Source organism: Anopheles marshallii, chromosome 3 (assembly GCF_943734725.1).
Source record: "Anopheles marshallii chromosome 3, idAnoMarsDA_429_01, whole genome shotgun sequence".
Lineage (NCBI taxonomy): Eukaryota > Metazoa > Arthropoda > Insecta > Diptera > Culicidae > Anopheles > Anopheles marshallii.
Window position 1 is genome coordinate 33,480,039 of NC_071327.1, and position 23,487 is coordinate 33,503,525.

At 40.3% G+C, this 23,487-nt stretch overlaps 5 protein-coding genes across 5 annotated transcripts; all 5 read left to right on the forward strand.

Annotated features, from left to right (window-relative positions):
- Positions 1–5,291: 5,291 nt before the first annotated feature.
- Positions 5,292–12,316, forward strand: LOC128712681 (plasmanylethanolamine desaturase). The gene is made up of 6 exons (XM_053807569.1): positions 5,292–5,417; positions 7,843–8,026; positions 11,366–11,577; positions 11,665–11,883; positions 11,973–12,142; positions 12,226–12,316. Exons 1-6 carry the CDS (start codon positions 5,292–5,294, stop codon positions 12,314–12,316), a joined length of 1,002 nt encoding a protein of 333 aa, XP_053663544.1.
- A 1,909-nt stretch (positions 12,317–14,225) lies between these two features.
- Positions 14,226–16,890, forward strand: LOC128712519 (uncharacterized). The gene is made up of 5 exons (XM_053807412.1): positions 14,226–14,998; positions 16,295–16,394; positions 16,464–16,553; positions 16,618–16,773; positions 16,837–16,890. Exons 1-5 carry the CDS (start codon positions 14,226–14,228, stop codon positions 16,888–16,890), a joined length of 1,173 nt encoding a protein of 390 aa, XP_053663387.1.
- A 113-nt stretch (positions 16,891–17,003) lies between these two features.
- LOC128712520 (uncharacterized) lies at positions 17,004–19,251 on the forward strand. The gene is given in 7 exon segments (XM_053807413.1): positions 17,004–17,007; positions 17,318–17,498; positions 17,778–18,074; positions 18,140–18,239; positions 18,301–18,394; positions 18,462–18,622; positions 19,225–19,251. Coding segments are annotated over 7 exon segments (864 nt in total).
- Positions 19,252–20,624: 1,373 nt separating this feature from the next.
- Positions 20,625–21,038, forward strand: LOC128715374 (uncharacterized). Its single transcript, XM_053810260.1, has 3 exons — positions 20,625–20,678; positions 20,748–20,903; positions 20,985–21,038. The coding sequence occupies exons 1-3, from the start codon at positions 20,625–20,627 to the stop codon at positions 21,036–21,038; spliced, it is 264 nt and encodes an 87-aa protein (XP_053666235.1).
- Positions 21,039–22,776: 1,738 nt separating this feature from the next.
- On the forward strand, positions 22,777–23,187 carry LOC128712521 (uncharacterized). The gene is made up of 3 exons (XM_053807414.1): positions 22,777–22,830; positions 22,900–23,055; positions 23,134–23,187. The coding sequence occupies exons 1-3, from the start codon at positions 22,777–22,779 to the stop codon at positions 23,185–23,187; spliced, it is 264 nt and encodes an 87-aa protein (XP_053663389.1).
- Positions 23,188–23,487: the final 300 nt, after the last annotated feature.

Consider the following 23,487-nt stretch of genomic DNA (forward strand, 5'->3'; position numbering starts at 1 on the left):
CCTCATGAATTCCTGCATGGTGCATTCCACGTTCAGTAAAGCAGGGTGCAATCCAGGTATCGATGGATGGTATCGTAAATCTGTGAACGAATCTTTACGATTCGAGCCATGCGGAACGAAGCGATAGAATCGGCCATCGGGGTCTATAAATTTCGATAAGATACCGACACCGACCCGTCGATCGGGGTGATGCAGCTGTTGATTTTTATGGTTGTTTTACAGAATTTACTGTACATAAACGTTGCCTGGGAAGCGCATAAAATGCGCCGTTAGTCATTTAATAATTCAGACAGACTGTGCATGCAGACCGTTGCAAAATCGGTACATCGGTGGTGTACTTGTTTGGAAAGGACATTGGCTATGCTATCGTTTAGGTCGGGATGGTAGAAATCAGGAAAACAAATCAAACATAAATAGTACAGCAGGAAATTGATGCTTGGTTGGAGGATTGCTGCTTTATTCCATGATCATTATTTATAAACAGCTTTAAATATAAAATTGTTTTTGCTTTAACAAAATTTTTTGGTTTTCCTAATTTGTTGTATTTATTTTCATTCGGGTATTTTTATTTGGGTATTTCAAATTCATACAAATAAACGGACATCATAGGTCATCATACGTAACCATTTTTGTTTATTTAAATAAAATATCTGTTTGGTACAAGGTACAAGGTATAAGGTACAAGGTTCAATATTTAATTTTGTGTCCTTAAAACTGATTCTCCTGTGCAGAGTTCATCTTGGAGAATATCTGTAATATCTGAAATACCATTTAAATTTCACATTCTTTAATTTATGTATTTACGAGCCTTCTTAAAGTTTGTTATTTTATTTCAATTATTTCATATTCACCCCATTTTCCTTGCACCTTGCTTGAAGCTTGAAGGATATCTCAATTAGCAGGGGAAATTTTAAAATGACTACGTGAGTAATGTTTTGTGACATTCTCACTATTCTCTGTAACCAACCCTCATCCGTCCCACTAACTCAAACGTTCGTTGTGCTCGTAATCACCTGCCACTCCTTGACCAGACTCGCTCCGAGTTTTATTCGGTAGCTTAGCAAAGACGAACTCCAAACAGATCAAATAATTGATAAGCTCAAAAAAGCAAACGCACCGCGTACTCGCGAGACCGCCGCACGGCAAATGGTACCTGCCGGGCTTGACGATCACGCACGCCCATGCGACCAACATTGGTCATAAGTTTAATGGATGAAAGATAATAAACGAGCGGAATGGGTAACCGTACTATAGTAATCGCACTGTGTATGGTTCCCCACCGAGTGGGGGAGTTTGTCGGGCTTGGTGTACCGTGTACCTTCGGCATTTCGTTCGGCTTCATTCGGGCCCGGGGCAAATTTCACCGTCACTTGAGTCAATTCACTTGGTTACCCGAGTAATTGATGGCTCATCAAGCAAAGTTTAACCTTTCATAAGCCACACGAAGTAAAAAGCGGTACGACGGTTTCGGACTGGCCACTGTTGTGGCTGGTACTGGTAATGGCAGCTACCCATCGGTAGTGTAACGAAGATGTGCGGTAAAAACTTCCAAATCAAGTAGGCAAATAAAGTGGCTCGACCGAGTAGATGAAGGTGGATTGATAAGTGTGATGAAAATTTTTCTGATGTAGGTTTATTATACTATATAATAAAAATGTTGTGGTCTGAAGAGGATTGGTAAAAGAGAGAAAAGACCTTTTTTTCGTGAACTGAGTTTTACCACATCTGACCGATGTGGTTAGTCTTGAGATCGATCCTCCGTATCCTACTCGAGTCGCTCTCGGGGAATAAAGCAAACGAATAGTACATTATGGCTTGTCCGTTCTGAGTGAAATACAAATAATTTATTCTAAATTTTTTTACACACCAACAGCCTAAGTTCATGGAACATTAGTTTTAGATTTATGGTCAGATTTATTTTTAATTTGCTATAATGCTCACATTCAAATATGAACAACAACATATTGACAGAAATGAATGCCAGTTCCGCATTCCAATCAGGAGAAGTTTGGATCCCGAAGGATTCGCATCTGGATTCTTGTTTTGGGTCCCAAAATCAAAATTCGTTCATGATAAATTCAGATCAAGAAGAATCTGGTCTCTTGTTTTGGATCCTAATCTTTAATTTGTACACGATATCTGGAGGATCCGAATTGATCGGATCCATAATTGAATCTTAGAATCGGATCCGAATCCCATTTCTGAATACTAAACTCGACAAGTACTAGATTTGATTTTTTTTTAAATTTTGATAATTATTGATAATTTCTTGTCCAATACTAATTGTATGATCCGTCAAATTTTCAATATATGTGTAGTTATACTATAATTTATTGTTTTATTTACTATCGAACGTGTAGCCTTTCTCGAAAATACTGCCAATCCAATAACTGAGGAAGAGATCCGTATAGAAAAAAAATCGGAAAATGACCTTGAGCAGAATAACTTCAACATTCTGTTTCAAAATGTAAAACAGAGCCAGCCAGAAATGTAAAAAAACTACGGAGAACGTTATTTTATTTTCTAATACCCCACATACCGCATAGCCAAACATCGCGCTAGACACACAAAAAAATCCCATACAACATGACGTGTTTACAACGAGCTCAATTATGTGATTGATCCATTGTCGGTCCGTTGATGGGTTACGATCGACAGCTACACCTTCAGTGGTTGTCGTACCACGCAGTCTTGCAAACGCTCACCGAAACTCACCGTTCACGGCCGGCAAAAAGAAAAACATTACATACACTTTCGTTCCACTCATTTTGGAGGTTTTATTTTTAGGTAACCCGTACCGCGTGCCTCATTCGTCCGTACCACCATCAACTCCGTTCCACCGTCCGGATATAACTACCGAGTCGGTTCGAATTTTCATTCCGCTCGGTTGTCGTTTTTCCTTGGCTTCCTCTCGGACACCAAATTGGCCCTTCTGCCTCCCCGGGGCATAAACCATTTCCATCAGCTTCCGAATTTCCTTGCACCGTTTGCAGTGCCGTTAGCCGGGCTGTAGTTCGGTTTTGTCCTAATCCATCATCGAGGTCACAGGAATTTTGCGAGCCCGACGACGACGAGCACGATGACGCTGTGTCACCTCGCCTTTGGTACGGATCGGTTTTCAGTTTTATGAAATGTACATCGTGAGGAGGGGGTTTTTTTTTTTTGGTGGACGCTAACGAATGTTGAGTGGCTGCATGCGGTCACAAAAGTATGCCAGCACGCAAGGTAACACACCCGTTGTGTCGGACAGTTTTTTTGTTTGTTTGTTTGCAGTGTTAAGGGTAGAAGGTGCATGGTGTGATGAGTATGACGTCATACTACGGCACTCACTTCTAAACACTTTGACCGAGAAGTTGGAGAATGAGCTAGAATCGATGATGGGTTATTTTATTCTCTTCCGTTGGCCCCCAGACAGAGAATGTCAACCCGTCGTATGGATGGTGTGACACTGCACCCCTTGGACGATGGGATTTTTTCCCTCCTCCTGATCGAAGGTCAATGTGACGGTTAGATTGGTTGTGGAATATTTTGGCACATCGTTCCGATGGTTCAGAAATTACTGCAATGTAACTTGTGCTCGCTGTTTGAGCAAGAAAAGTTTGGCCTCGGCGTTCCCCGTGGCTTGATGCTCCAACACTGGACAAAGTTTAGCTACGGTCATTACAATGGGTTAAAGTGAAGAAGACAAACATTTGTGTTGTTGTTTGGCTTTGCCGTTAAAATGGAATCGGAAGAGCCCCCGTTTTGGTTCAGTGGTTTGATACTTTCGTGAGAAAAGCAGCATTTGCTCCCCATCAATAAGTTATGGGCGAGTTAATGAAATATACAAATCGCATCACTTTGGACGAGGGTTTTCCCTTAACCTCAAGCGTGTACCAGCCTGTAGCATGCGATCGAACGAAATTGGTTTACGGGGAAGATGGGCTACACCACATTCGATACATATTTAATTGTGGGAACATTTCAGACAGGCTGGTGTGGTTTCGTATGAAAGTGTTGCACTTTTTAACCTCACGCAAGAATGTACTGTCAGGGCGTTTCTTCCCGATGGAGGCGCCCAGTAATTCTTGTTACCGGCACTGTACAGATGTCCTTGGGATGGGAACTAACATGTGGTATAGAACACGTGTCTATAATGTTTTTTTTAAAGCTTTACGCATCCATCCATTAAAAGAGACAATACGATAATGCGAGATACTGTGGAATGTATGAAGAATGCTTTCAGGTCCTTTTTTGTTCCAGCACCGCTATCGTTCTGTACCAAAATGGTTCCAACAGGTGGTTTATTGCTTTATTATTACTGTTGATAGGAACAAAAAAAAACCCTAACAAAGCATACTCAGCGCAAGCTTACGGTGAATTTTGAGTGGATTAATTTAGTGTCAGCCGCAGGCGTTGTATAATGAAGTCATCCTTATTGGAGTCTCCGTGGGGTTTTTTTTCTCTCGAAAAGATACTTTACTACACATCCCACATTTAAGCGGTCTGTTATCTATGTTTTACATTTTAGGTCGCCTTTACATTTACATCTGAACACTAACAAAGGAGAGGAAAGCAGCTCTGCAAGCTCATAAAGCGTATCCGTAGCGCTTTTGTTTAGATAAAAATTATAAACTGTGATAATCCGAAGGCGTTAGCACGTTGGGTCACAAAAAAAGGGGCGAAGGATATATACACCCAATTGAATAAATAACTTGAGCTGGCAAGAAAAGGACACAGATTCGGTGCTGGTTCGCTTTCTCTACTGGGCGCTAGTGTCCTGCCCACCCAGATACGGATGACACCAGAGAGTGCAACCAGCGCTGTGGCTGCTGATTAGGGTCATCGAATGATATGCGATACGCGAGCGCCCCAAGGGGATACGAAAAAGGTTGTATCCTAAACGAAACGGAACGAAAGTGGTGTCTCTGTGTAAAGAAGTGACGGTGAAGTAAAAAGGGGCGACTCAAGTGTTATTTGTATCGCCGGCTAGCCGAAGTTCGTGTGCTTGTTTGTAAAGCATATCTTACATTTTGAGGCACCCCGAATAAAGTCCACGCGTGCTAAGTGTTTCTGTTCGTGAGTTTGTGTAGGTGAGTGGTGAAGTGAGGTGGTAAGCAACCGGAAGGTCCCACACTGTTGCTTCGGATCGTAAATCGTGTAGCCACTTGTGCCAGCCCGCCTGGGTAGAAGTGGTTGGCCGGCTTCTTAGACGGTAACCGTTTATATCCGTGTGTATCAGTGCTCGGGCGCATGTGTACGTGAAAGTGTGTGTTTGGTCAACGGTTTTTCGGTTTTCATGGAACGCTAGCATGGATTTGATATCGCTTCCACCCTGCTCGCGACGCTTGGAACTGACGACGATGGCGAACGAGCAACCGATGGCGTTGTCGCCGGCGTCCACCTCGGCGATTAAGATCTCGACGACATTTTTAAAGGTACGCTGGCTTTTACCCCGTGGCGGGCACATAACTTTTCCCCACTGTACGCTTTACTGGTCAGGAGTTTCTTCCTATTATACGTAGTGAAAAGGAAATATCGATGGTAATGGTTTGCTTGCCTTTGAACTTCCATACAAATGGGGCGAGAAGATTTGTCTTGTTTAACTTTTCTCAGAATTTGCGACTTGAAGATTATTTGAAAGAGAAGAGAAGAAAAGAAATCCAAATAGCTTTTGGCTTGTGATAAGACCAATTTTTTCATCCTGTTTTTTTTTTATTTTAGCATACGTAACTATTCAAAGTCAGATATGATTCTTAGAAAATAATCAACAATTAGCTACGCACAGGACTTTCCTAGGTTCGTATTATGGTCATGGAGTGAGGAACCCACGATTAAAAATGAAATATTCGATAAAAAAGTTCAACTCATACGAGCATGCTAATAACGACTTGAAATTTAAAAAAAAACGACTTTAAATGCTGTGGGGTTGATTGTTGCAACAAATAAATAAATGAAGTTTATTGGGTGTTCAAGTTCGCTTCCAGCAATTTTTTGTCAACAAAATATACGGACTTGTTGTGCATAATTGTTATCAAATGTTAATCCGACTATCAGCAACTACAATTTATTTTAATTCTCTGCTAAACAATAGCCAAAACAAATTCTAGTCTTATGAGAATCGTACTTTGGAAGGATGCGTTCTGCATCGTTCTAAATAAGTGGTAGTCGATTAGTCCCAAGTCTGGAGTTTAAGGTGAGTGAGGTAGAATTTATCATCCTATATCCAGGTAAAGGTAGAACCCAAATAGGTATTATTCGAAACGGCAACAATTGGTCGTTCATTATTGTGATAGAAAACTGCTAATTAGTATGTAATCTCAAATTCCGGCCGTTTTCAATGCTCATCCAAAAGAAAAAAAGATGAGTAGGATACTGTTCTTCTATGACGCTTTCATCACTCGAAAGCAGCGCGTAATTGGCAACACCCTTGCTGATACCATGATTTGCTGGTAATCATGACTTTCCGTGGGTTAATACTTTGATATGATGTTGATTTTGATAAAAAATTAAACTAAAACTTACCGTTGAAGTTAGTTTTTGTAAAACGCCGCTAGCTTACTTATACACCCAATATCCAATTGAACCTCTTAAAGACCTCACGCAATTAAAACATGCAGATCGTACCGTTGATTTCATTAGTGATTGATTCTAGTGATTTATGCATGATTCATTGAATTGTTAGAAAAATTCCATTACCAAACGCATCGTTTGCTACCAACCCACAATACACCGCTTGAAAAGCACAATTAAACGCCTCACAGACAGATGATTTATCGTATTATAAACGCATGAAGTAGAGCTGACTATAATTACGGTTCGCAAAGCGCTATCTACCATAGTTACCTGCAGCTATTCCCGGCCTGTTGTTTGTTGATTGATTACTGATGCAAATATTATTTACCGTGCATCGATGGGAAACCCCAAGAAAATCGCCCAAGATAAAGACATCACCGCGTGCGACTGATGAGGCATCATTCCGTCACATTATTAGATTTTCTTAAACGCATTGTGCAAGTCCCTGCGGTGCTACGTTCTAAGGCGAAACGGTACGTGCATTAAATTGCATACACATGCACACAGAGTGCTAGCAACTGCATTGTGCTATCGCCACATCGTGAGCATCATGATTGTCATCATCATCATCGCCTCATCCTAGACAGCGAGTGTGTAGGTTAGTTTTAGCAGGAAAACAATAATTTCCCAATGAATCGCTCCATTAGACGGGAAAGGAGATGGTGTCCTTTGTGCCGTTCCGTTGAACCGTGTCATTTCTTGTGCATCCTATGGGGAAGGTACCCTTCCCATACTTCCCCTTACCTCGTCCGTTCCAGTGGGAAACGAGACACCATTGTCGAAGCATTAGCACTCATTGAACAGGTTGCAATTCGTCGGGCGCCACGCTGTGTGCGCTGCTTCCATGCTGCACGCAAACGTACCGTACACGCTTTTGAACGGGAGAAAACTAGCAAAACTCGAACTCGGTTAGTTGCGTGTGCCGCCCGGTTCCGTGGCCCATTTTTGCAGTACAAACTGCAGCTTCATTCGCGCGCAAAGTGAATTTGATAACGGCGTCGCAGCACATTACCTTGTGGGAAGGGATTGTACCATCACACGAGAGCCGCGCTGGTTGTTAAGAACGCTGACGCCAAGAATGTTGACGCCATCGGTTTGCGTACTGTAGCGGGTAGCGTTTCCCGGGACTGTTTGACCAATGGTGGGAAGGTTATGCGGAGTTGTTGCTACAACAGCTTAATACGTTGGCTTTGTCGATGTTCCCGTAGGTCTTGAACTTGATCTTTTTGCTCTGTACATCGGATGCAACCGTTTCTAATCTAATCCGTCGATGCAATCTGCTTCCAGACGCCTGTCAAGACGGACCAGGAAATACTCCAGAACTCCATGCTGGAAGACGATCCAAATTCCAACACAATACTGGCGAGCACCGATCTGACCGGAGGCAACAGTGCGAACCATCTCGAAAAACGGCCACGATGGGGACCACGCCACAAAGGAGCACAGGAACTGGCGAAGCTATACAGTAACGGTAGGTAGTGCGTAGCGGTTATGCGGTCTGTTTTTGCTTTGATAATCGAATCGCGCGGACAACACGGCCACGGTGTCGGAACGGTGTTAGGGCTTTTGTTCGTCTGCCCGCGGACCTGTCAGTTGCAGCAAAGGCTGGCTGATGCCTTAATTATGCGCTGCATATGGGGTGGTTTCCCGGGGGCGTTTCTCATCGTGTGCACCCGATCGTGTGCGGCGATAAGATGCCGGGAATGAAAACACAAGACACCACCTCCAACGAGAATGCACTTGTGCGGTGGAAGGGTCGGAAGTCACAACATACGGGATGAACATATTTTAATGCCACCGGCCAGCACAACTGTCATTAAGTCGTGGGTTTTGCGTTCGTCTACCGGACCGGACAGGCATTGGGCGGGCACTTTAAGGGTGATTTAATCACTGTCTACAGCGAACGAGCTGTGCTGACGATTAGTGCTGGTTAGTGAGGTTATTAAATTGTCAAACCACGGTTCAGGCCATGTTGGTTGAGTGTTGGAGAGTACTTAGCGAAATGATAATCAAAGCTAATGGGTTTCAGAAATGTGGATTTTTGAGTTTGTTTTTATTGAAAATGGCGACAATATATCACAATGAATGGAATACGAGAATTTTGCAAAGGATAAAACGGTGTACCAAATTGATATATTCTGACAGACAGCCACGAACCAAAGTTGGTTTCTTGTTGTAAAATTTCTGTCGTTTCAATTTCTGATCTTCAGCCGTTGTTTTCGGAACAAAATGAAGACAAACTTTAATTATTTTTTTTAACCATCAACTTTCATCGTTTGGTCAGCAGAATTGATTTTTTTAAACCAGGCTAATATTTTCATTTACATTAACTTGAAATATGATGCGCAATTTGATTTTCAGTTGCTTTTAGACCAAATATCAGTACAGTAAACTCGGAAAAAGTTCACAATTTGACAATCGTAAAAATGAAATAAGTTTGAAGATGAATAATATAAGATGAATAAGATGAAGAAATAAGAAAGAAGAGGGTAAATTCAAATTGTTCTTAACAAATATAGCGATGTTTGTGAATGTTTACAAATTTCATATAATTCCTGTAAAATCTATTCTTAAAATAATAATATTGTTGCATTATATTAATTTATTTTTGCCAAAACGCATCACTAAAGTTTGCATACATTTCAAAAGACAATGAACAAAATTTATGCAAAGCTGTCCATTTGATTAGGGAATTAAAATGAAATATTTTTGGCATCGCTGTCTTCTGAAGAGCGTTTGCAATGGTGCCAAAAGCGTTTGTCGAACGAAACGTGATGGCTCCGTTTGTTGCTTCACTAGCAAGGCTATACATCGAACGGTTGCACTTTCTCCGCCATACTGTTGCTGTTCCTACGAGACAGTTGCATAATTTCTTTCCGTTGTTGCAGTCCTTTCGAACGAAAACTAAAACCTTGAGACGGCCAAGGATGTTCGATATTTCGATCATTTCTTTCCGTTTCATGTTGGCACCAAACGTTGACACACAAAAGCCAAACCAAAAAAAAAGGCAGTTTCGCTCCATTGTACGGATAAGGTCAAACTGGTTCGTCGTGGAATTGGAAGCTTTTAAATGACGATGACAATAAATGCTCCATTTTGCCAGCGTACGGGCACTTGAAAAATGCGCACAAAAGGCGTATGGTACTATAAATATGTCCAGCTTTTTTGCTGGAGTTGAATCGCGACCCGGAAAACGGGTCCTAGTAGGGGAAACAAAGGAGTAAACCAAATGTCGGATATATTTAGAACCCCGGAGCGGGATTGTGTTTGTGTTTTTTTTACAATAGCAATTATAAAAGCACTCACTGTGTGTGTGAGTGTTCGTCTTGCGCGGACATACGCTCCTTGCTGGATGATATTTGTTGAATGAGGTTGGGCTACGTGTACTTTGTTTTTTGGCCCGTCGTGCCTTTCTGGTTGCTATATTAGCACTGTTGCTCGGTGTGAGTCCGAAGCGATAGGAAACATTAGCGTACGGCACAACACGAACGGAAAGCCATTGGAACCGGATGTAATGTACTGGTGGTCTCGTTGTGAGCACGGTCCAGCAACCTCCTACTTTTCGATCCTTCATCCTTCGAAACTTTTCGAAACATCGGCACTGTAGACTGCGAAAGGGAAGTGGGTTTCATCGAGAAACACACACACACTCACGGAGAAGAACTCGCGCCCGACATTGTTCGCGTGGCTGGACATAAATAGTTCCAGCACAGGCGATCGTCAACGGTCAGAAGCCATGTTCGGTTGAATGGCTTTCGCTACAGGTTCCAATTCGGACGGTGGAGCCGCCTGGTCATTAGCCGGTGCCGAAAGATTGTTTTATGTAAATGAGATTTGACTGTTGATATTTACCCTCTGGCCGTACTTTTACTTCCTTCCGCTTGGCACTCAAGCACCAGTGGTTCCATTTTGGGCACTGTTTGTTTCTTTCGACCGGACACGTTACGTTTGTACGAACGGCGATACTGGTACAGGTGGTGTTTAAGCAACACAACCTGCCCACAACTAGTGCGCTACACTAATGGGGCATGCTTAGTCGGTCACGGGATTTGCGGTTAGCATAAATTGATTGGAGATTACTGCAAAATTGGCCGTGGAGAAACGACTGCACGGACAAAGGCGTTGTGTCCGTCAGTGACGATCGATGGATTTGAAATAAGATTTGATTCGAACTTTCTATCGATTAGGACAATATGACCCGTTTCAGCAGTAGACGCACTAATGCTGTTTGAATTGTGATTTGTATCTCTTTGTTTTTCATTCAAGATAATGATCATCATTAATTGAATATGTCATTTAAAATGATTATTTGAAGTTAGTCTCAATAAGTTCAGTCTCTTGAAAACTCTTCCTTGAAAGTTGACTTAAGTTGAACTGATCTACAGAATACCTTTTTTAATCAAGCTTTGATATATTAACATAATTTTATAGCAATATTGAAGGTCACAATGCGAAGATAAACATAAATTAGCTCTTAATTAACCGCATTCTAGACCGAAAATGGACCTATGGCAAAAAAGTAGAATGGTGGAAATGAGCTGGTGACATTATGACCCTTTGAAAAACCCATAATTGACATTTCGTTGCGGTTTGATGTAATTATCTTCACTCGAGCGCGCAACGGCCTTTAATCTTTTTCGTGTCTCTGGTTAAGGCGTGCGGCATCAAATTCACGTCCATTTATTGCGGTTTGAACAAAAACGAACAAAAATGCTGTGGGATTCCAATGCGGTGGGCAGTTGTAACCAACAACTTTTGCGCTTGTTATTCGCATTGAAGTCATAAATTAATTATGTGCTGATCTTTGCAGGAAAACGAACTCAGGAACTTGTCTGCGTTTATATCTGCATCTCGCTGATGGTGCTGAATCTCGCCCTAATACTAAGACACTTTCGTTTCGAGCGTATCAGCAACGTCGTGGTAGCGGCCATCTTTGGCATACTGACGGCAGACTTCGGTTCCGGGCTGGTGCACTGGGGTGCCGATACCTGGGGGTCCGTTGATTTACCCATTGTCGGTAAGGTAAGTTGCTTGGGGGAATGTACTTTCAGAATTCGCGCCTTCAACAGTTACACCTGCGATGAACTTACTGTTTGTCTTTCCTGGCAGAACTTCCTTCGACCATTCCGTGAGCATCACATCGACCCGACCTCGATCACGCGGCATGACTTCATCGAAACGAACGGGGACAACTTTATGGTCGCGCTGCCAATTCTGGGCAAGCTGGCGTGGAACTTTTTCACGAGAACGAACGCGGAAATACAGCAGGACTATGCTATCAGCGCGTACCTTTTCCTCTGCTCGATCTTTATCGCTATGACTAACCAGGTAAGACATTATTGCTTGACTGCCTAGTGTGGAGTAGTTGGTGAGCGATTGGACTGGTTAACGTTGATGTTTATTTTGTACTTTGCCAGATTCACAAATGGTCCCACACTTACTGGGGTCTGCCGAGGTGGGTACTGTTTCTGCAAAATCACCACATCATTCTGCCGCGACGCCATCATCGTATTCATCACGTCGCACCACACGAAACATACTTTTGCATAACGACAGGATGGCTCAACTGGCCGCTAGAAAAGATAAAGTAATTAGCATATTTAGGAGTAGATCGAGGTTGATTTCTTGTATGCGGGAGCATTTAATCATTTACATTTTACTTTCCAACAGATTCTGGTCCACACTGGAGGCAATCATCGAGTTATCGACCGGACACAAACCTCGGGCGGATGATTTAAAATGGGCCCAAAAGCATACTTGATCCCGTCGCACCGTCGCATCCATTCTGTCCCATCCAACATTGACCGGACTGTACCGCGTGATAGCAATAGCTTTGAATTTTACGACAGTATGCATACTACCCGGAATCATACAAACGAACCAGCACTATCGCATTTTGTGCAACCACCACAAACATTGTAGTTGCACAGTAGCGTTGTAAAAACGGGAATAGAAAGAGAAAGAGAGAGAGAGAGAAAGAGAAAGAGAGCTAATGAGTGCTTCTGTGCTGCTTGTGCACTTGCACACATTATAACTAGCGTTTCGGAAATATTTTAACGTGCGTTTTGAACAATTTTGATACTTTATACGGACGCAACCGTCGTCAGTTAGAAGCAGGAAAAAAAAATTTAAAGAGAGCAAAGAGAAATTATAATGAAATCTTTACACATTTTTCCGCATGCAGAATCAACGTATGAAATTAAACATTTTAATGATGTTTAAAGTGCTTCAATTTTTGTGGAGCACAAGAGCGGCTTTCAACGTTACTTTTTAATATTTTAAACAAGCAAGGCCTCAGGATTATTAAAAAAGCAAATTCTATTGGATGGGAATTCACGCTTTTGAAGGTGCAAAAAATAGTGAAAGGAAGTAAATAACAATACATGTTTCAGCAGAGCTTTTTGTACACTACTGCATGTAGTTTTTAAATGTTGAATTATAAATTTTGTTATCACTTTTCTTATCAAAAATCTTAAACGAGGTTTCTGTTGGCAAACATTATTCTTTTAAACACTTCGGTAACGGCATTGGTAGGATTGTTGCTAAAGGTTTGTTTGAATGTTTAATTTAATAACATAACATTTAATAAACATGATTGTGAGGTGAAACAAAGAGGTATACGAGAAAGTATGTTTTGTTTCAAACTATTGTTGATTAAAATGTATTGCTGAAATTGTTTATCTATAGTTTATCACACCTGATGCCTGCTTAACTACTAAGCACAAAAGCTAGCAAAAACAACTAGTTCAACAAACAAACGCATTACAAACTAAATCGTAAGAGCACACAACAAAAATCATACTTACACAAAAACACCTTATTTATCAGAAAACGATTACGTTGCACTAGCGTAAGATTCAATCGTACAATCACGTTTTGTCGAATGTATTATAGCGGCCTGAATCGGTGAAACGTTCGGGGAACAATAAACACACTGTGCTACAATTTTAATGTGTAAGGCTTAGAGGTTAGTTTACAAATACGGTGCAGTGAATGGTCTACATACACAATAGTACCACAACGAAGTACATAAAATACACTCAAGACAAAGATATTTGCTGGAGCTTTAGGCGATGCGAAAGAGAAAACAAATTTACACAAAGAAGTTGGAGCAGGAGTAAGGACGGAGGCACAGGAAAGCTTTTTATGTCGAAAAGGTGCGGAGGAAACTAGATTTGTACTGTAGCTTATGTAAAAACAGAGTGAAAACAAAATCACAAAAAGACGTTAACAGTAAAAAGAGTAAAGTAATGAAAGTAATTCGCTTTTAGTTGATTTTTCTTACGTTTCGAGAGAGAATGCATTGCAGAATGCATCGCTTGCAAGCAAGAATCAATAACATTGCAAAGAGTATGATTAATAAAGGTGAGATGCAAATTTAAGAGCATTGTGGATATGTTTTTTTCGTTTGTTTTGCTACTCTAGACAATGCGTTGAATGTTTTCTGCGCAAAACATTGCGTTACTGTTTTAGTTGAGCCCGTATTCTGCCAATCATGTTTGAAGCACATGCAATAAAATATGCAATTGTCTGTCAATCGGAACAGAAAGCTTGTCACAATAAATAAATTAATATGTACCTGTGGCAAGAACGTATTGTGAACAGAAGTTCTACGTACGCTAGACAAACAGTTGTGAAGCTACATTCTTCGGAAAGTGTCCCAATTCAAAATGAGACCCGCAATCGAGATTTACAACGCAAGTTTTAACCGGCTGAAGATTTCCAGCCGTCTTCTTGGTGCTGGTCTTTGGGAGAAATATGACGGTTTTAATTGGGGACGAATAAGGAGTGTGACGCAGATATTTCTGTTTCTGGCTTTACACATTTGGACGGGATACAAGTACCGACATAGTGCGCTCGAGATGCTGGAGACCCAATCGCTCATCTGGACCGGGGCGGCGCTTATGATCAAATACTTTACGATGATACGGAATGGTGAACCAGTCCGCGAGCTGACCAACAAAATTGAATCGGAGATGTACATGAAGTATTCGGAAACGTCCAACGAATATCCGGTGGTGTGGAAGTATAGTCGTGTGCTGTATTATGGCGGATATATCATGATGGTGGGCTACTTTTCATCGCTGTCTCTCATTTTCGTCAATCCATTGTTCATGTACTTTACCGAGGGTCGTATAATGTTGCTATTTTTCTGTGAAATCCCGTTCGTGGATTGGACTGTAATGAGAGGATACTGGCTCACGATTACGTTGCAGTTTGCATTCTACTGCACCGGGGTCTGTGGGTTGATTTTGGTCGATTACTTGTGTGCCTATTTCACCATCAATGGGTTACTTTACGTGGACATTTTGCGCTTCCACCTGGACGAGCTGAGTGAGCTGTTGCGTGACACTAGCTATCAAATGCGAAAAGAAACGGATGTAATCGAGAAGGTTAATCGTAAATGGAGACATTCTCTGGCAGAACATCAGCAGATTGTGGAGTAAGTATCGCTATCATATTGAAGTTAATTGATATCTTTGTATCTTCAAAATTGTTCAACTCATTGCTCTTTTCGATCTTGAGATAATGTTCGACCAGGTCATTCCATATAATGGATTTCTAGACATATTTGACTATATATCTGAACAGTCAATCCTTCACGATTAGTGTTGGGTCAAGTAGCTCATTTTAATGAGCTGAGCACACCGCTCGCGCTCAACAAGGCGTGCGTTGCGCCCGAGGTAGCTCAAAGCTCTCAAACAAGCGCTTGAGCGCATCTAGTGTTTTGAGCGCGTTAAACGTTTCGATCTCGTTGAGCGCTTTGGTCGCGTCGAACTCAAACAAGTGCTTTCAAATTTGTACGAATGACCAGTGTTTTTGTGCGAAACGTATTTTTATATATAGAAATTTTATTAATCACAGTTGAAAGGTAAAAGTGTATACAAAAGAACCACGGTCTTACTTTGTCAAGAGCACGTAGATAGAGCACGGGAGATCGATTCGTTGATCGATCACACAAAGTTTTCATTGTCTGCCCACGCAGGATGCAGTGAGAGATCGCTCGTTTTAGCGATCGTTTGAACTTTGAGCTACCTATTTCTGCTTTGTGCGCTCTGAGCTCGTTTTGTTAGTTGAGCTGAGCAATTGAGGTAGCTCTAGCGCTCACGAGCCAACACTATTCACGATCCATGATCGTTTGTTAATTACAATGAAACTCAGTGGCTTTATGTTACTGGGCAATTAGTTTTCGTTAACCATGCAAAGCTTATAATGAAGAACCTGTAGCCTTGTAGGTTAGGGGTTTTGTAGGCTATCATATATTTTATTGGTATGGATATTATAGCACTGTGTATCATGGAATTAGTGTAGCTTTGTATTCGCGGTATAAACACTGATCGCATCCGGCAGAGTAGTCCTTACTCAGGTCTTATCCCTCTGCAGTTGATCGCAGACTGGCTGATGTGTGTGCAGAACTGCTTTGCACAGGAACGTGTGTGTGCGCGTTGCATTCCTGAATACAATCCCGTGCATTGTCTTCAGCGCAACTGTTTGCGCTGAAGCCTTGCAGGACGGGGAACTGAATTCAGGGAATTGCTGCTCGGGTGGCTATTGATGCGCCGGTGGATTTCCTGCGAAGACGCTGTGTTGTTGCTGTTGGCTCTGATGCCGTGCGTTGTAGATTGTAGTGGTAGTGTTTGTGGCCGGTTCGCCACAAACCAATTGAAGAAAATGCAGCTGAATCTCTGTCCAAAAATGTTTCCAAGGGTTCTAAGGATTGATTCATCCTAATTTTTAGATATTTTGATAAATTTTCCGACTTGTGGAGTATGATCAACCTAGCTCAAGTGGGCTGCAGTGTGTTCGGAATTTGCGCCAATATGCTGATAATTTTTCTCGTAACTATCAAAACCGTTAAGTGCTACTTGCAGAAGAAAAGAATTTACAAATTGTATTTTGTTTTCTAGACCGATTGGTACGCAGCGTATCCCATAATCTTTGCCCTGTTCATTGATCTCACGGTTCATTTTGTGTTGGGAGCTGTCATTGAGCGAAAGGTGAGAAGAATGTTGGTGAAATATTTAGAACTGGAAGTTAATATTATTCCTTCATTGACTTAAGGTCGACGATCTGCACATCAGTTTGATTTATTTTCCTTGGTATTTACTTGACGATCGACGGCAGAAGGAATACAAGCTGCTTTTGCTACGAGCGCAACAGCCATCCGGTATGTCGATCGCTGGACTTACACCGGTAAATTACGAAACCTACACACAGGTAAGCACACATTTTTGGGTTGTGTTGGAAAAAATGTTAAAATGATCTATTTTTTCAATACAGATTATGAAAATGCTATATCAGGTGTTTGCACTCGCAATGAATGTTTTGAAGTAGAGCATGGGTGGATATTTCTGAACACAATTAAAAAAAACCGCATCACAAAATGATTAGCATAGCGACAGTAGGACTTGTACCATTATTTCCATCAGAACGTTTAGCATTTTACCATGGGTTTAATTGTGCTTATAATTGCATAATAGGAGGAAACAGTTGTTTAATGCAGGCTTTTGCAACGCTGCACCATTCTTCGATATTCCACACGCTTATTAAAAAATAAAGAAGGAGATAAACTGTTGATTCCACACATCTCAATAGTGAATCAGGGGGTTGGGAAACTCCTGTTTTAGCATACCTAAGATACATTTGTGCATAGAGGTGTGGATTGGCAAATTTAAATAAGATTGTTAAGAAAATTCAAAATTCTGTTCAAACTATCTACCGATACTTTCCTTATTGAGTGTTAACATTGTTTTGCGAATAGTGTCCATCGAAAACTTCCGTCAATTTTTGCAGCCGATGATATTTTATTCGAAAATCATAGGAGTTGAAATATGGACTGCTTCAGGATTTTTTTTGCCCGCGTCGTACAACCTGTCGTTACAAATGGTGCTCTACGTTGTCAGTACTTTATTCACAGTGGTGAAGTACAGCAACAATCCAGCGTATGTAATGAAAATTCTCGTTACATTAAGCATCGCTGTACAGGTAAGATTTGTAAGCGTGAACATGTCGGGATAAATGTACGCAATTGTTTCTCTTTACCAGCTATACATAAAATTTGTGATGGACCTTTTAAAAGCACAAGCATAAGCTCACTGAAGACGTAAAACAAGATATTTTGGAACGATATCAGAATGGAACCAAGGGCGAAGGGTTGCTGTGCTCAACCGAACTGGTCGCTATCTGTGGATTTTCTTTCGTGTTATGAGTATCTCGATCAGCGGGTTTGGAGTGTATCCTTTGCTGGCCTATTCGAAAAGTGGAGTAGTATTACCTTTGTTTCTGTACGAGATACCCTATTACGATGTGTCCACAATCACCAAAACAATGGGATTGACTTTGTCTGATTTTTTATTTCTGATTCGATCGATGTACTCATTGACCGAAGCAGACATATTCATGGTACATTTGGGCGAGCTTGAAGCCATGCTGAATGATCTCGCGAAGGATGATAAAAAGAGAGCGGAAATACGAGGGAAGTGGCTACAGTGCGTTAACGTTCATAAGCTGCCGACTAGGTAAACAGTGCTGCAGTTGCAGTGATATGTTTTATTTATTGACAATTTTATTTCGATCATCACAGGTTCTTGAACACTGCAGCAGAAACGTTCCGATTGGTTTGTCTAGCTATGGTTGGAATGGGTGTTTTTTCCTTTTGTGACTGCATACTCCTAGTAGCGTTGGTATGTTCTTGTACATCGTACTATTTCTCGTTCATGCAATTAACGGAAAAGCTTCTTTCAGACAGATGGGTATCCTACGTACTGCTTTTTGTTGGTTATGTTTGGAGAGCTTACGATCTATTTTATTATCGGCAACTTTCTAGAGCTTAAGGTAAGCATTAAGTAATATTATACCAAGTGCGCTTCGAATACGACAAATAAGTACATATTTGTTTTGTAAAGCTTGATGAAATGAAATGTACAGCAAAATAATTTCGATGCCGTGGTATATGCTACCGGCTAGGGAACAGAAACAGTTTCTCTTGCTGCTCTGCAGACAGCAGCGTCCCATGTTGTTGACAGGTTGCGGTTTTATACCCATGAACTTTGAGTCGTACATGAGCGTAAGTATGCTGTTGTTCGGAATTGTTCAGCCGGCGTTCGAAATATAATGTTTGGATCACAACTCATTTCCACTGGAACGAATTGCGTAATGATCATGCAGTATGTTGCATGAAACACTATGCCTCTTACAGTTTGTAACAGTTTGGCGCTTTCCACAATATGCACCCAAAATCAGAAATGAATCATACGTTATGATTAATAATGTCCGTTTAATTTAATTTTACTTGCGTGTTTAGTTAAGAAACGAATGCTCCGAATTTAGCATTCTATAAACAAAAGTAATTCAGTTTTGCAGCTGCATGCAAGTTAAATCGAGAGGGAATCAAAAGAATTGCAGGAAAAATCATTCATTTAGAATGAAAGTATGAAGAGCTGGAAAAAACAATATCAATACACTCTATGTGAAAGGGCTATATTCTGTTAAGGAAGGAAACTGGAAATCTCCCTTTAAACTGCACTAAAATTTTTAAAATTCCTTTTATTAAGCCATACAATAATTTTCAATAATAACTAGAAAATAATGTTGCAGATTAATTTATTTAATTGATTATATTTATTTAATTTAATTGCACTTATAATTGCAATGCTGCACTGTTTGCAGATGTTCCTCACGCTTAGTAATAAATAATGAAGCAAATAAACTGTTGATTGCACATACCTCAACAATAAAGTGATGATGGAGAAACGTACGATGAAAGAACTATTTATCAGTTGTACATTGGTGTGTATTTTGATAGGTCGAGAACATATTATCTGTTAAAAAACGGATATTTCACAAACGAATTCTTCAGGTTAGCTTATTTGGTGCTATACTTAATTTACAAATGGCAACCGTTGAAGACTTCCGCCAGCTTTTGAAGCCGCTGATATTTTTTTCGAAAGTCATTGGAGTCGAAATGTGGACGGCTCCAGGAAAATTTCTGTCAGCGTCATATTATCTTTCGTTTCAAATGTCGGTATATTGTATCAGCACATTATGCACAGTGATAAAATATCGGAACGATCCATTGCATGTAATGAAAGTTCTCGTTACATTGGGCACCGCTGTACAGGTATGATCGGAATGTATTTGAAGTATTGGAAAACGAATTCAATTTTGTATCATTTACAGTTATATATGAAATTTTTCGTCGCCCTTTTTAAGGCGAACGATTTGAAAGAACTTACTGATGTAACAATAATGCAAGATGTACTGGAACGTTATCAGAAAGGAACAACGGAAGAAATAACAGTGCTTAACGGAACTGGTCGTTATCTGTGGATTATCTTTCGAGTTACCACCTTAACATGTATTATTTGTGGAGCAGCCTTTGTGTTATATCCAATATTCGCATATTACACAACAGGCGTTTTATTACCATTGTTGCTATATGAGTTACCGTACCTTGATTGTAGCACCATCACTGGATATGTTGTGAATATGTTGTTTCAACTAAACCTTTTCGTGGTCGGTGTAATGGGATTGCTGCTGGCTGATTTGATGTACTTGATGATCGCAATGTACGCAATGACTTCAGCAGATATCTTTATTTTACACTTTGTTGAGCTTGAAACCATGCTGAACGATCCCATGAAGGATGATACAAAGAGACCGGCATTACGAGAGAAGTGGACACAGTGCATGTGCGATCATCAGCAGGCAACTAAGTAAGTTGAGGTTAAAGTGTTGTGAAATTTATCATGTTATGTAGTGACCCATTGATTTTCTACGTCATGATCATCAAAGCTTCTTGAACACCATTGAAGACATCTTTGGAATCCAATGTCTAGCACAGGTGGTCATGGGTGTGTTTACAATATGTGACTGCATGCTGCTAGTAGTGTTGGTGAGTTCTAGTTCTATTTAACCAAAGAATCTGTCCACCATTACAAGGTGGTTCGACAGGCTGTGAATCTTCTGATTTGCTTGTTTGGTTCGACTGTAATAATTTATTAACAACAGATAGTTCTTTACTTATCTTTCAGACGGATTGGTATCCTACGTACTGCTTTTTGTTGGTTATGTTTTCAGAGCTTACAGCTTACTTCGTGGTTGGCCATATCATTGAACTTAAGGTATTCTTGTAATGTTTTATGTGATCTTTAGTGTTATAAATGGAATAAGTCTATTTGTGTTTCTTAAAGATTGATCAAATGTATGATAAGGTCATATCCATGCCATGGTATAAGCTCCCGCCGAAGGAACAGAAAGAGTTTTGTTACCTTTTATCCAGACAACAGCGTCCTATGATGTTGACAGCTTATGGGTTTCACCCGATGAATTTTGAGGCGTACATGAGCGTGAGTAATGGTGTATTAAAAAATTAAATTATTTGGGCTACATGAAAAGTTTGATGCATCTTTTGTGATATTCGTTCATAGGTCTTGAGAGGTTTATATCAGTTCTTTGTAATGGTCATGCAGTACGTCGGATAAGGTGTAATTTAGAAAGCAGTTCGTAAATTTTAAACAACAGTTGTGAAAATAGTGCTAAAAACAGTTCATTATTCTATTATTTTGCACCATGAAAATCAGAAATGCTGAATAAGTTCGTTTGCGTAATGAAACTGTGAATTGAAGCTTTATGAAAAAAATAGCTTTCGGAAATACAATTAAGTTAATAACAGTTAAACATCTACTTGTACCACTTGTAATATTTTACCATCAGTTTGATTCACAGTTTCGCACGGGTATTTTAATTGCACGTATAATTGCTTAGCTTTGTGTAGCAGATGTTGGATGAATTCTCTGCAATGCTGCAATACTCGCAGATGTTCCTCACGCTTAGTAATAAGTAATGAAGCAAATAAACTGTTGATTGCAGATACCTCAACAATAAAGTGATGATGGAGAAGCGAGCCATGAAAGAACTATTTATCAGTTGCACATTGGTGAGCATTTTGATAGGTCGAGAACAGATTATCTGTTAAAAAAACGTATATTTACAAACGAGTTCTTCGGTTATCTTATTTAGTGATATACTTGATTTACAAATGGCAACCGTTGAAGGCTTCCGCCAGCTTTTGAAGCCGCTGGTATTATATTCGAAACTGTTAGGATTGGAAATATGGACGGCTCCAGGAAAATTTCTGCCAGCTTCGTACTATATGATGACTCAAATGGTCATCTACGTTATCAGCACATTATGTACAGTGATAAAGTATCAGAATGATCAATTACATTTGATGAAAATTTCCGTTACTTTGGGCCTTTCAATACAGGTTTGATTTAATGTAGTTTCTTAGTTTAGAGCGGTTGAAATGACAAAAACGATTTCTTGTTTACAGCTTTTTATTAAATACTTTGTTACCCACTCAAAGGCACATACGGTAAAAGAACTAACTGAAAAAATTGAGCACGATGTGCTGGAACGTTATCAGAAAGGAACACCTGAAGAAGTAGCTATGCTTAGCCGAACTGGTCGCTTTCTTCGGATTATGTTTCTAGTTATAAGAGTAATGTTTATTACTACTTGTGTTGGCTTTTTATTATATCCAATATTCGCATATTACGCGACAAATGTAGTATTACCTTTGTTTCTGCATGAGTTACCATACCTTAATTTTAGCACCATCACTGGATATGTTGTGAATATGTTGTTTCAATTGAACCTTGCCGTTAACGGTGTTGTGGGACTTCTGCTGGCTGATTTCATGTACTTGATGATCGCAATGTACGCAATGACTTCAGCAGATATCTTTATTTTACACCTTGTTGAACTTGAAACCATGCTGAACGATCCCATGAAGGATGATACAAAGAGACCAGCCTTACGAGAGAAGTGGACACAGTGTATGTGCGATCATCAGCAGGCAACTAAGTAAGTTGAGGTTAAAGTGTTGTGAAATTTATCATGTTATGTAGTGACCCATTGATTTTCTACGTCATGATCATCAAAGCTTCTTGAACACCGTTGAAGACATCTTTGGAATCCACTGTCTAGCACAGGTGGTCATGGGTGTGTTTACAATATGTGACTGCATGCTGCTAGTAATGTTGGTGAGTTCTAGTTTCATTTAACCAAAGAATCTGTCCACCATTACAAGGTGGTTCGACAGGCTGTGAATCTTCTGATTTGCTTGTTTGGTTCGACTGTAATAATTTATTAACAACAGATAGTTCTTTACTTATCTTTCAGACGGATTGGTATCCTACGTACTGCTTTTTGTTGGTTATGTTTTCAGAGCTTACAGCTTACTTCGTGGTTGGCCATATCATTGAACTTAAGGTATACTTGTAATGTTTTATGTGATCTTCAGTGTTATAAATGGAATAAGTCTATTTGTGTTTCTTAAAGATTGATCAAATGTATGATAAGGTCATATCCATGCCATGGTATAAGCTCCCGCCGAAGGAACAGAAAGAGTTTTGTTACCTTTTATCCAGACAACAGCGTCCCTTAATGTTGACAGCTTATGGGTTTCACCCGATGAACTTTGAGGCGTACATGAGCGTGAGTAATTATATAGCAGGGATCTACCATTCCTTTAGGCGAAATATGTAACTTATTGTTTCATACTGTCTTGAATAGGTGTTGAGAGGTTTATATCAGTTCTTTGTAATGATCATGCAGTACGTTGAGTAAAGCATATTGCATATTATTATATAGAAAAGCTACATTTAATTGGACTGCAAGTATTGCTTGTAAAACAGCTCTAACAAACACGCGCACCAGTAGATTTGCAATAAGTGTGTGAACAGATTTTAATTACACATAACGACATAATAACACGAGTATGCTAATTGCTTTGCATAAAATATTGAAGAGCCATGCAGGGGCAAAACTTTGCCAATCAATTAATTTCGAAATCTATGCCACTTAGATGACAAGTCAATCTGTAAAACAATTCTCTTCATTGTGTGCCACTTACACCTGGAACGCTAA

Bases quoted from the DNA above. Each gene is read 5' to 3' on its own strand.
- LOC128712681 (XM_053807569.1), top strand. From the start codon at position 5,292: ATGGATTTGATATCGCTTCCACCCTGCTCGCGACGCTTGGAACTGACG. The intron at 11,578-11,664 runs GTAAGTTGCTTG...CTTTCCTGGCAG, and splicing joins ATTTACCCATTGTCGGTAAG to AACTTCCTTCGACCATTCCG. The intron at 12,143-12,225 runs GTAATTAGCATA...ACTTTCCAACAG, and splicing joins TGGCCGCTAGAAAAGATAAA to ATTCTGGTCCACACTGGAGG.
- LOC128712519 (XM_053807412.1), top strand. From the start codon at position 14,226: ATGAGACCCGCAATCGAGATTTACAACGCAAGTTTTAACCGGCTGAAG. The intron at 16,554-16,617 runs GTGAGAAGAATG...CATTGACTTAAG, and splicing joins GAGCTGTCATTGAGCGAAAG to GTCGACGATCTGCACATCAG. The intron at 16,774-16,836 runs GTAAGCACACAT...TTTTCAATACAG, and splicing joins ATTACGAAACCTACACACAG to ATTATGAAAATGCTATATCA.
- LOC128715374 (XM_053810260.1), top strand. From the start codon at position 20,625: ATGTTTTCAGAGCTTACAGCTTACTTCGTGGTTGGCCATATCATTGAA. The intron at 20,679-20,747 runs GTATTCTTGTAA...TGTTTCTTAAAG, and splicing joins GCCATATCATTGAACTTAAG to ATTGATCAAATGTATGATAA. The intron at 20,904-20,984 runs GTGAGTAATGGT...ATTCGTTCATAG, and splicing joins ATTTTGAGGCGTACATGAGC to GTCTTGAGAGGTTTATATCA.
- LOC128712521 (XM_053807414.1), top strand. From the start codon at position 22,777: ATGTTTTCAGAGCTTACAGCTTACTTCGTGGTTGGCCATATCATTGAA. The intron at 22,831-22,899 runs GTATACTTGTAA...TGTTTCTTAAAG, and splicing joins GCCATATCATTGAACTTAAG to ATTGATCAAATGTATGATAA. The intron at 23,056-23,133 runs GTGAGTAATTAT...TGTCTTGAATAG, and splicing joins ACTTTGAGGCGTACATGAGC to GTGTTGAGAGGTTTATATCA.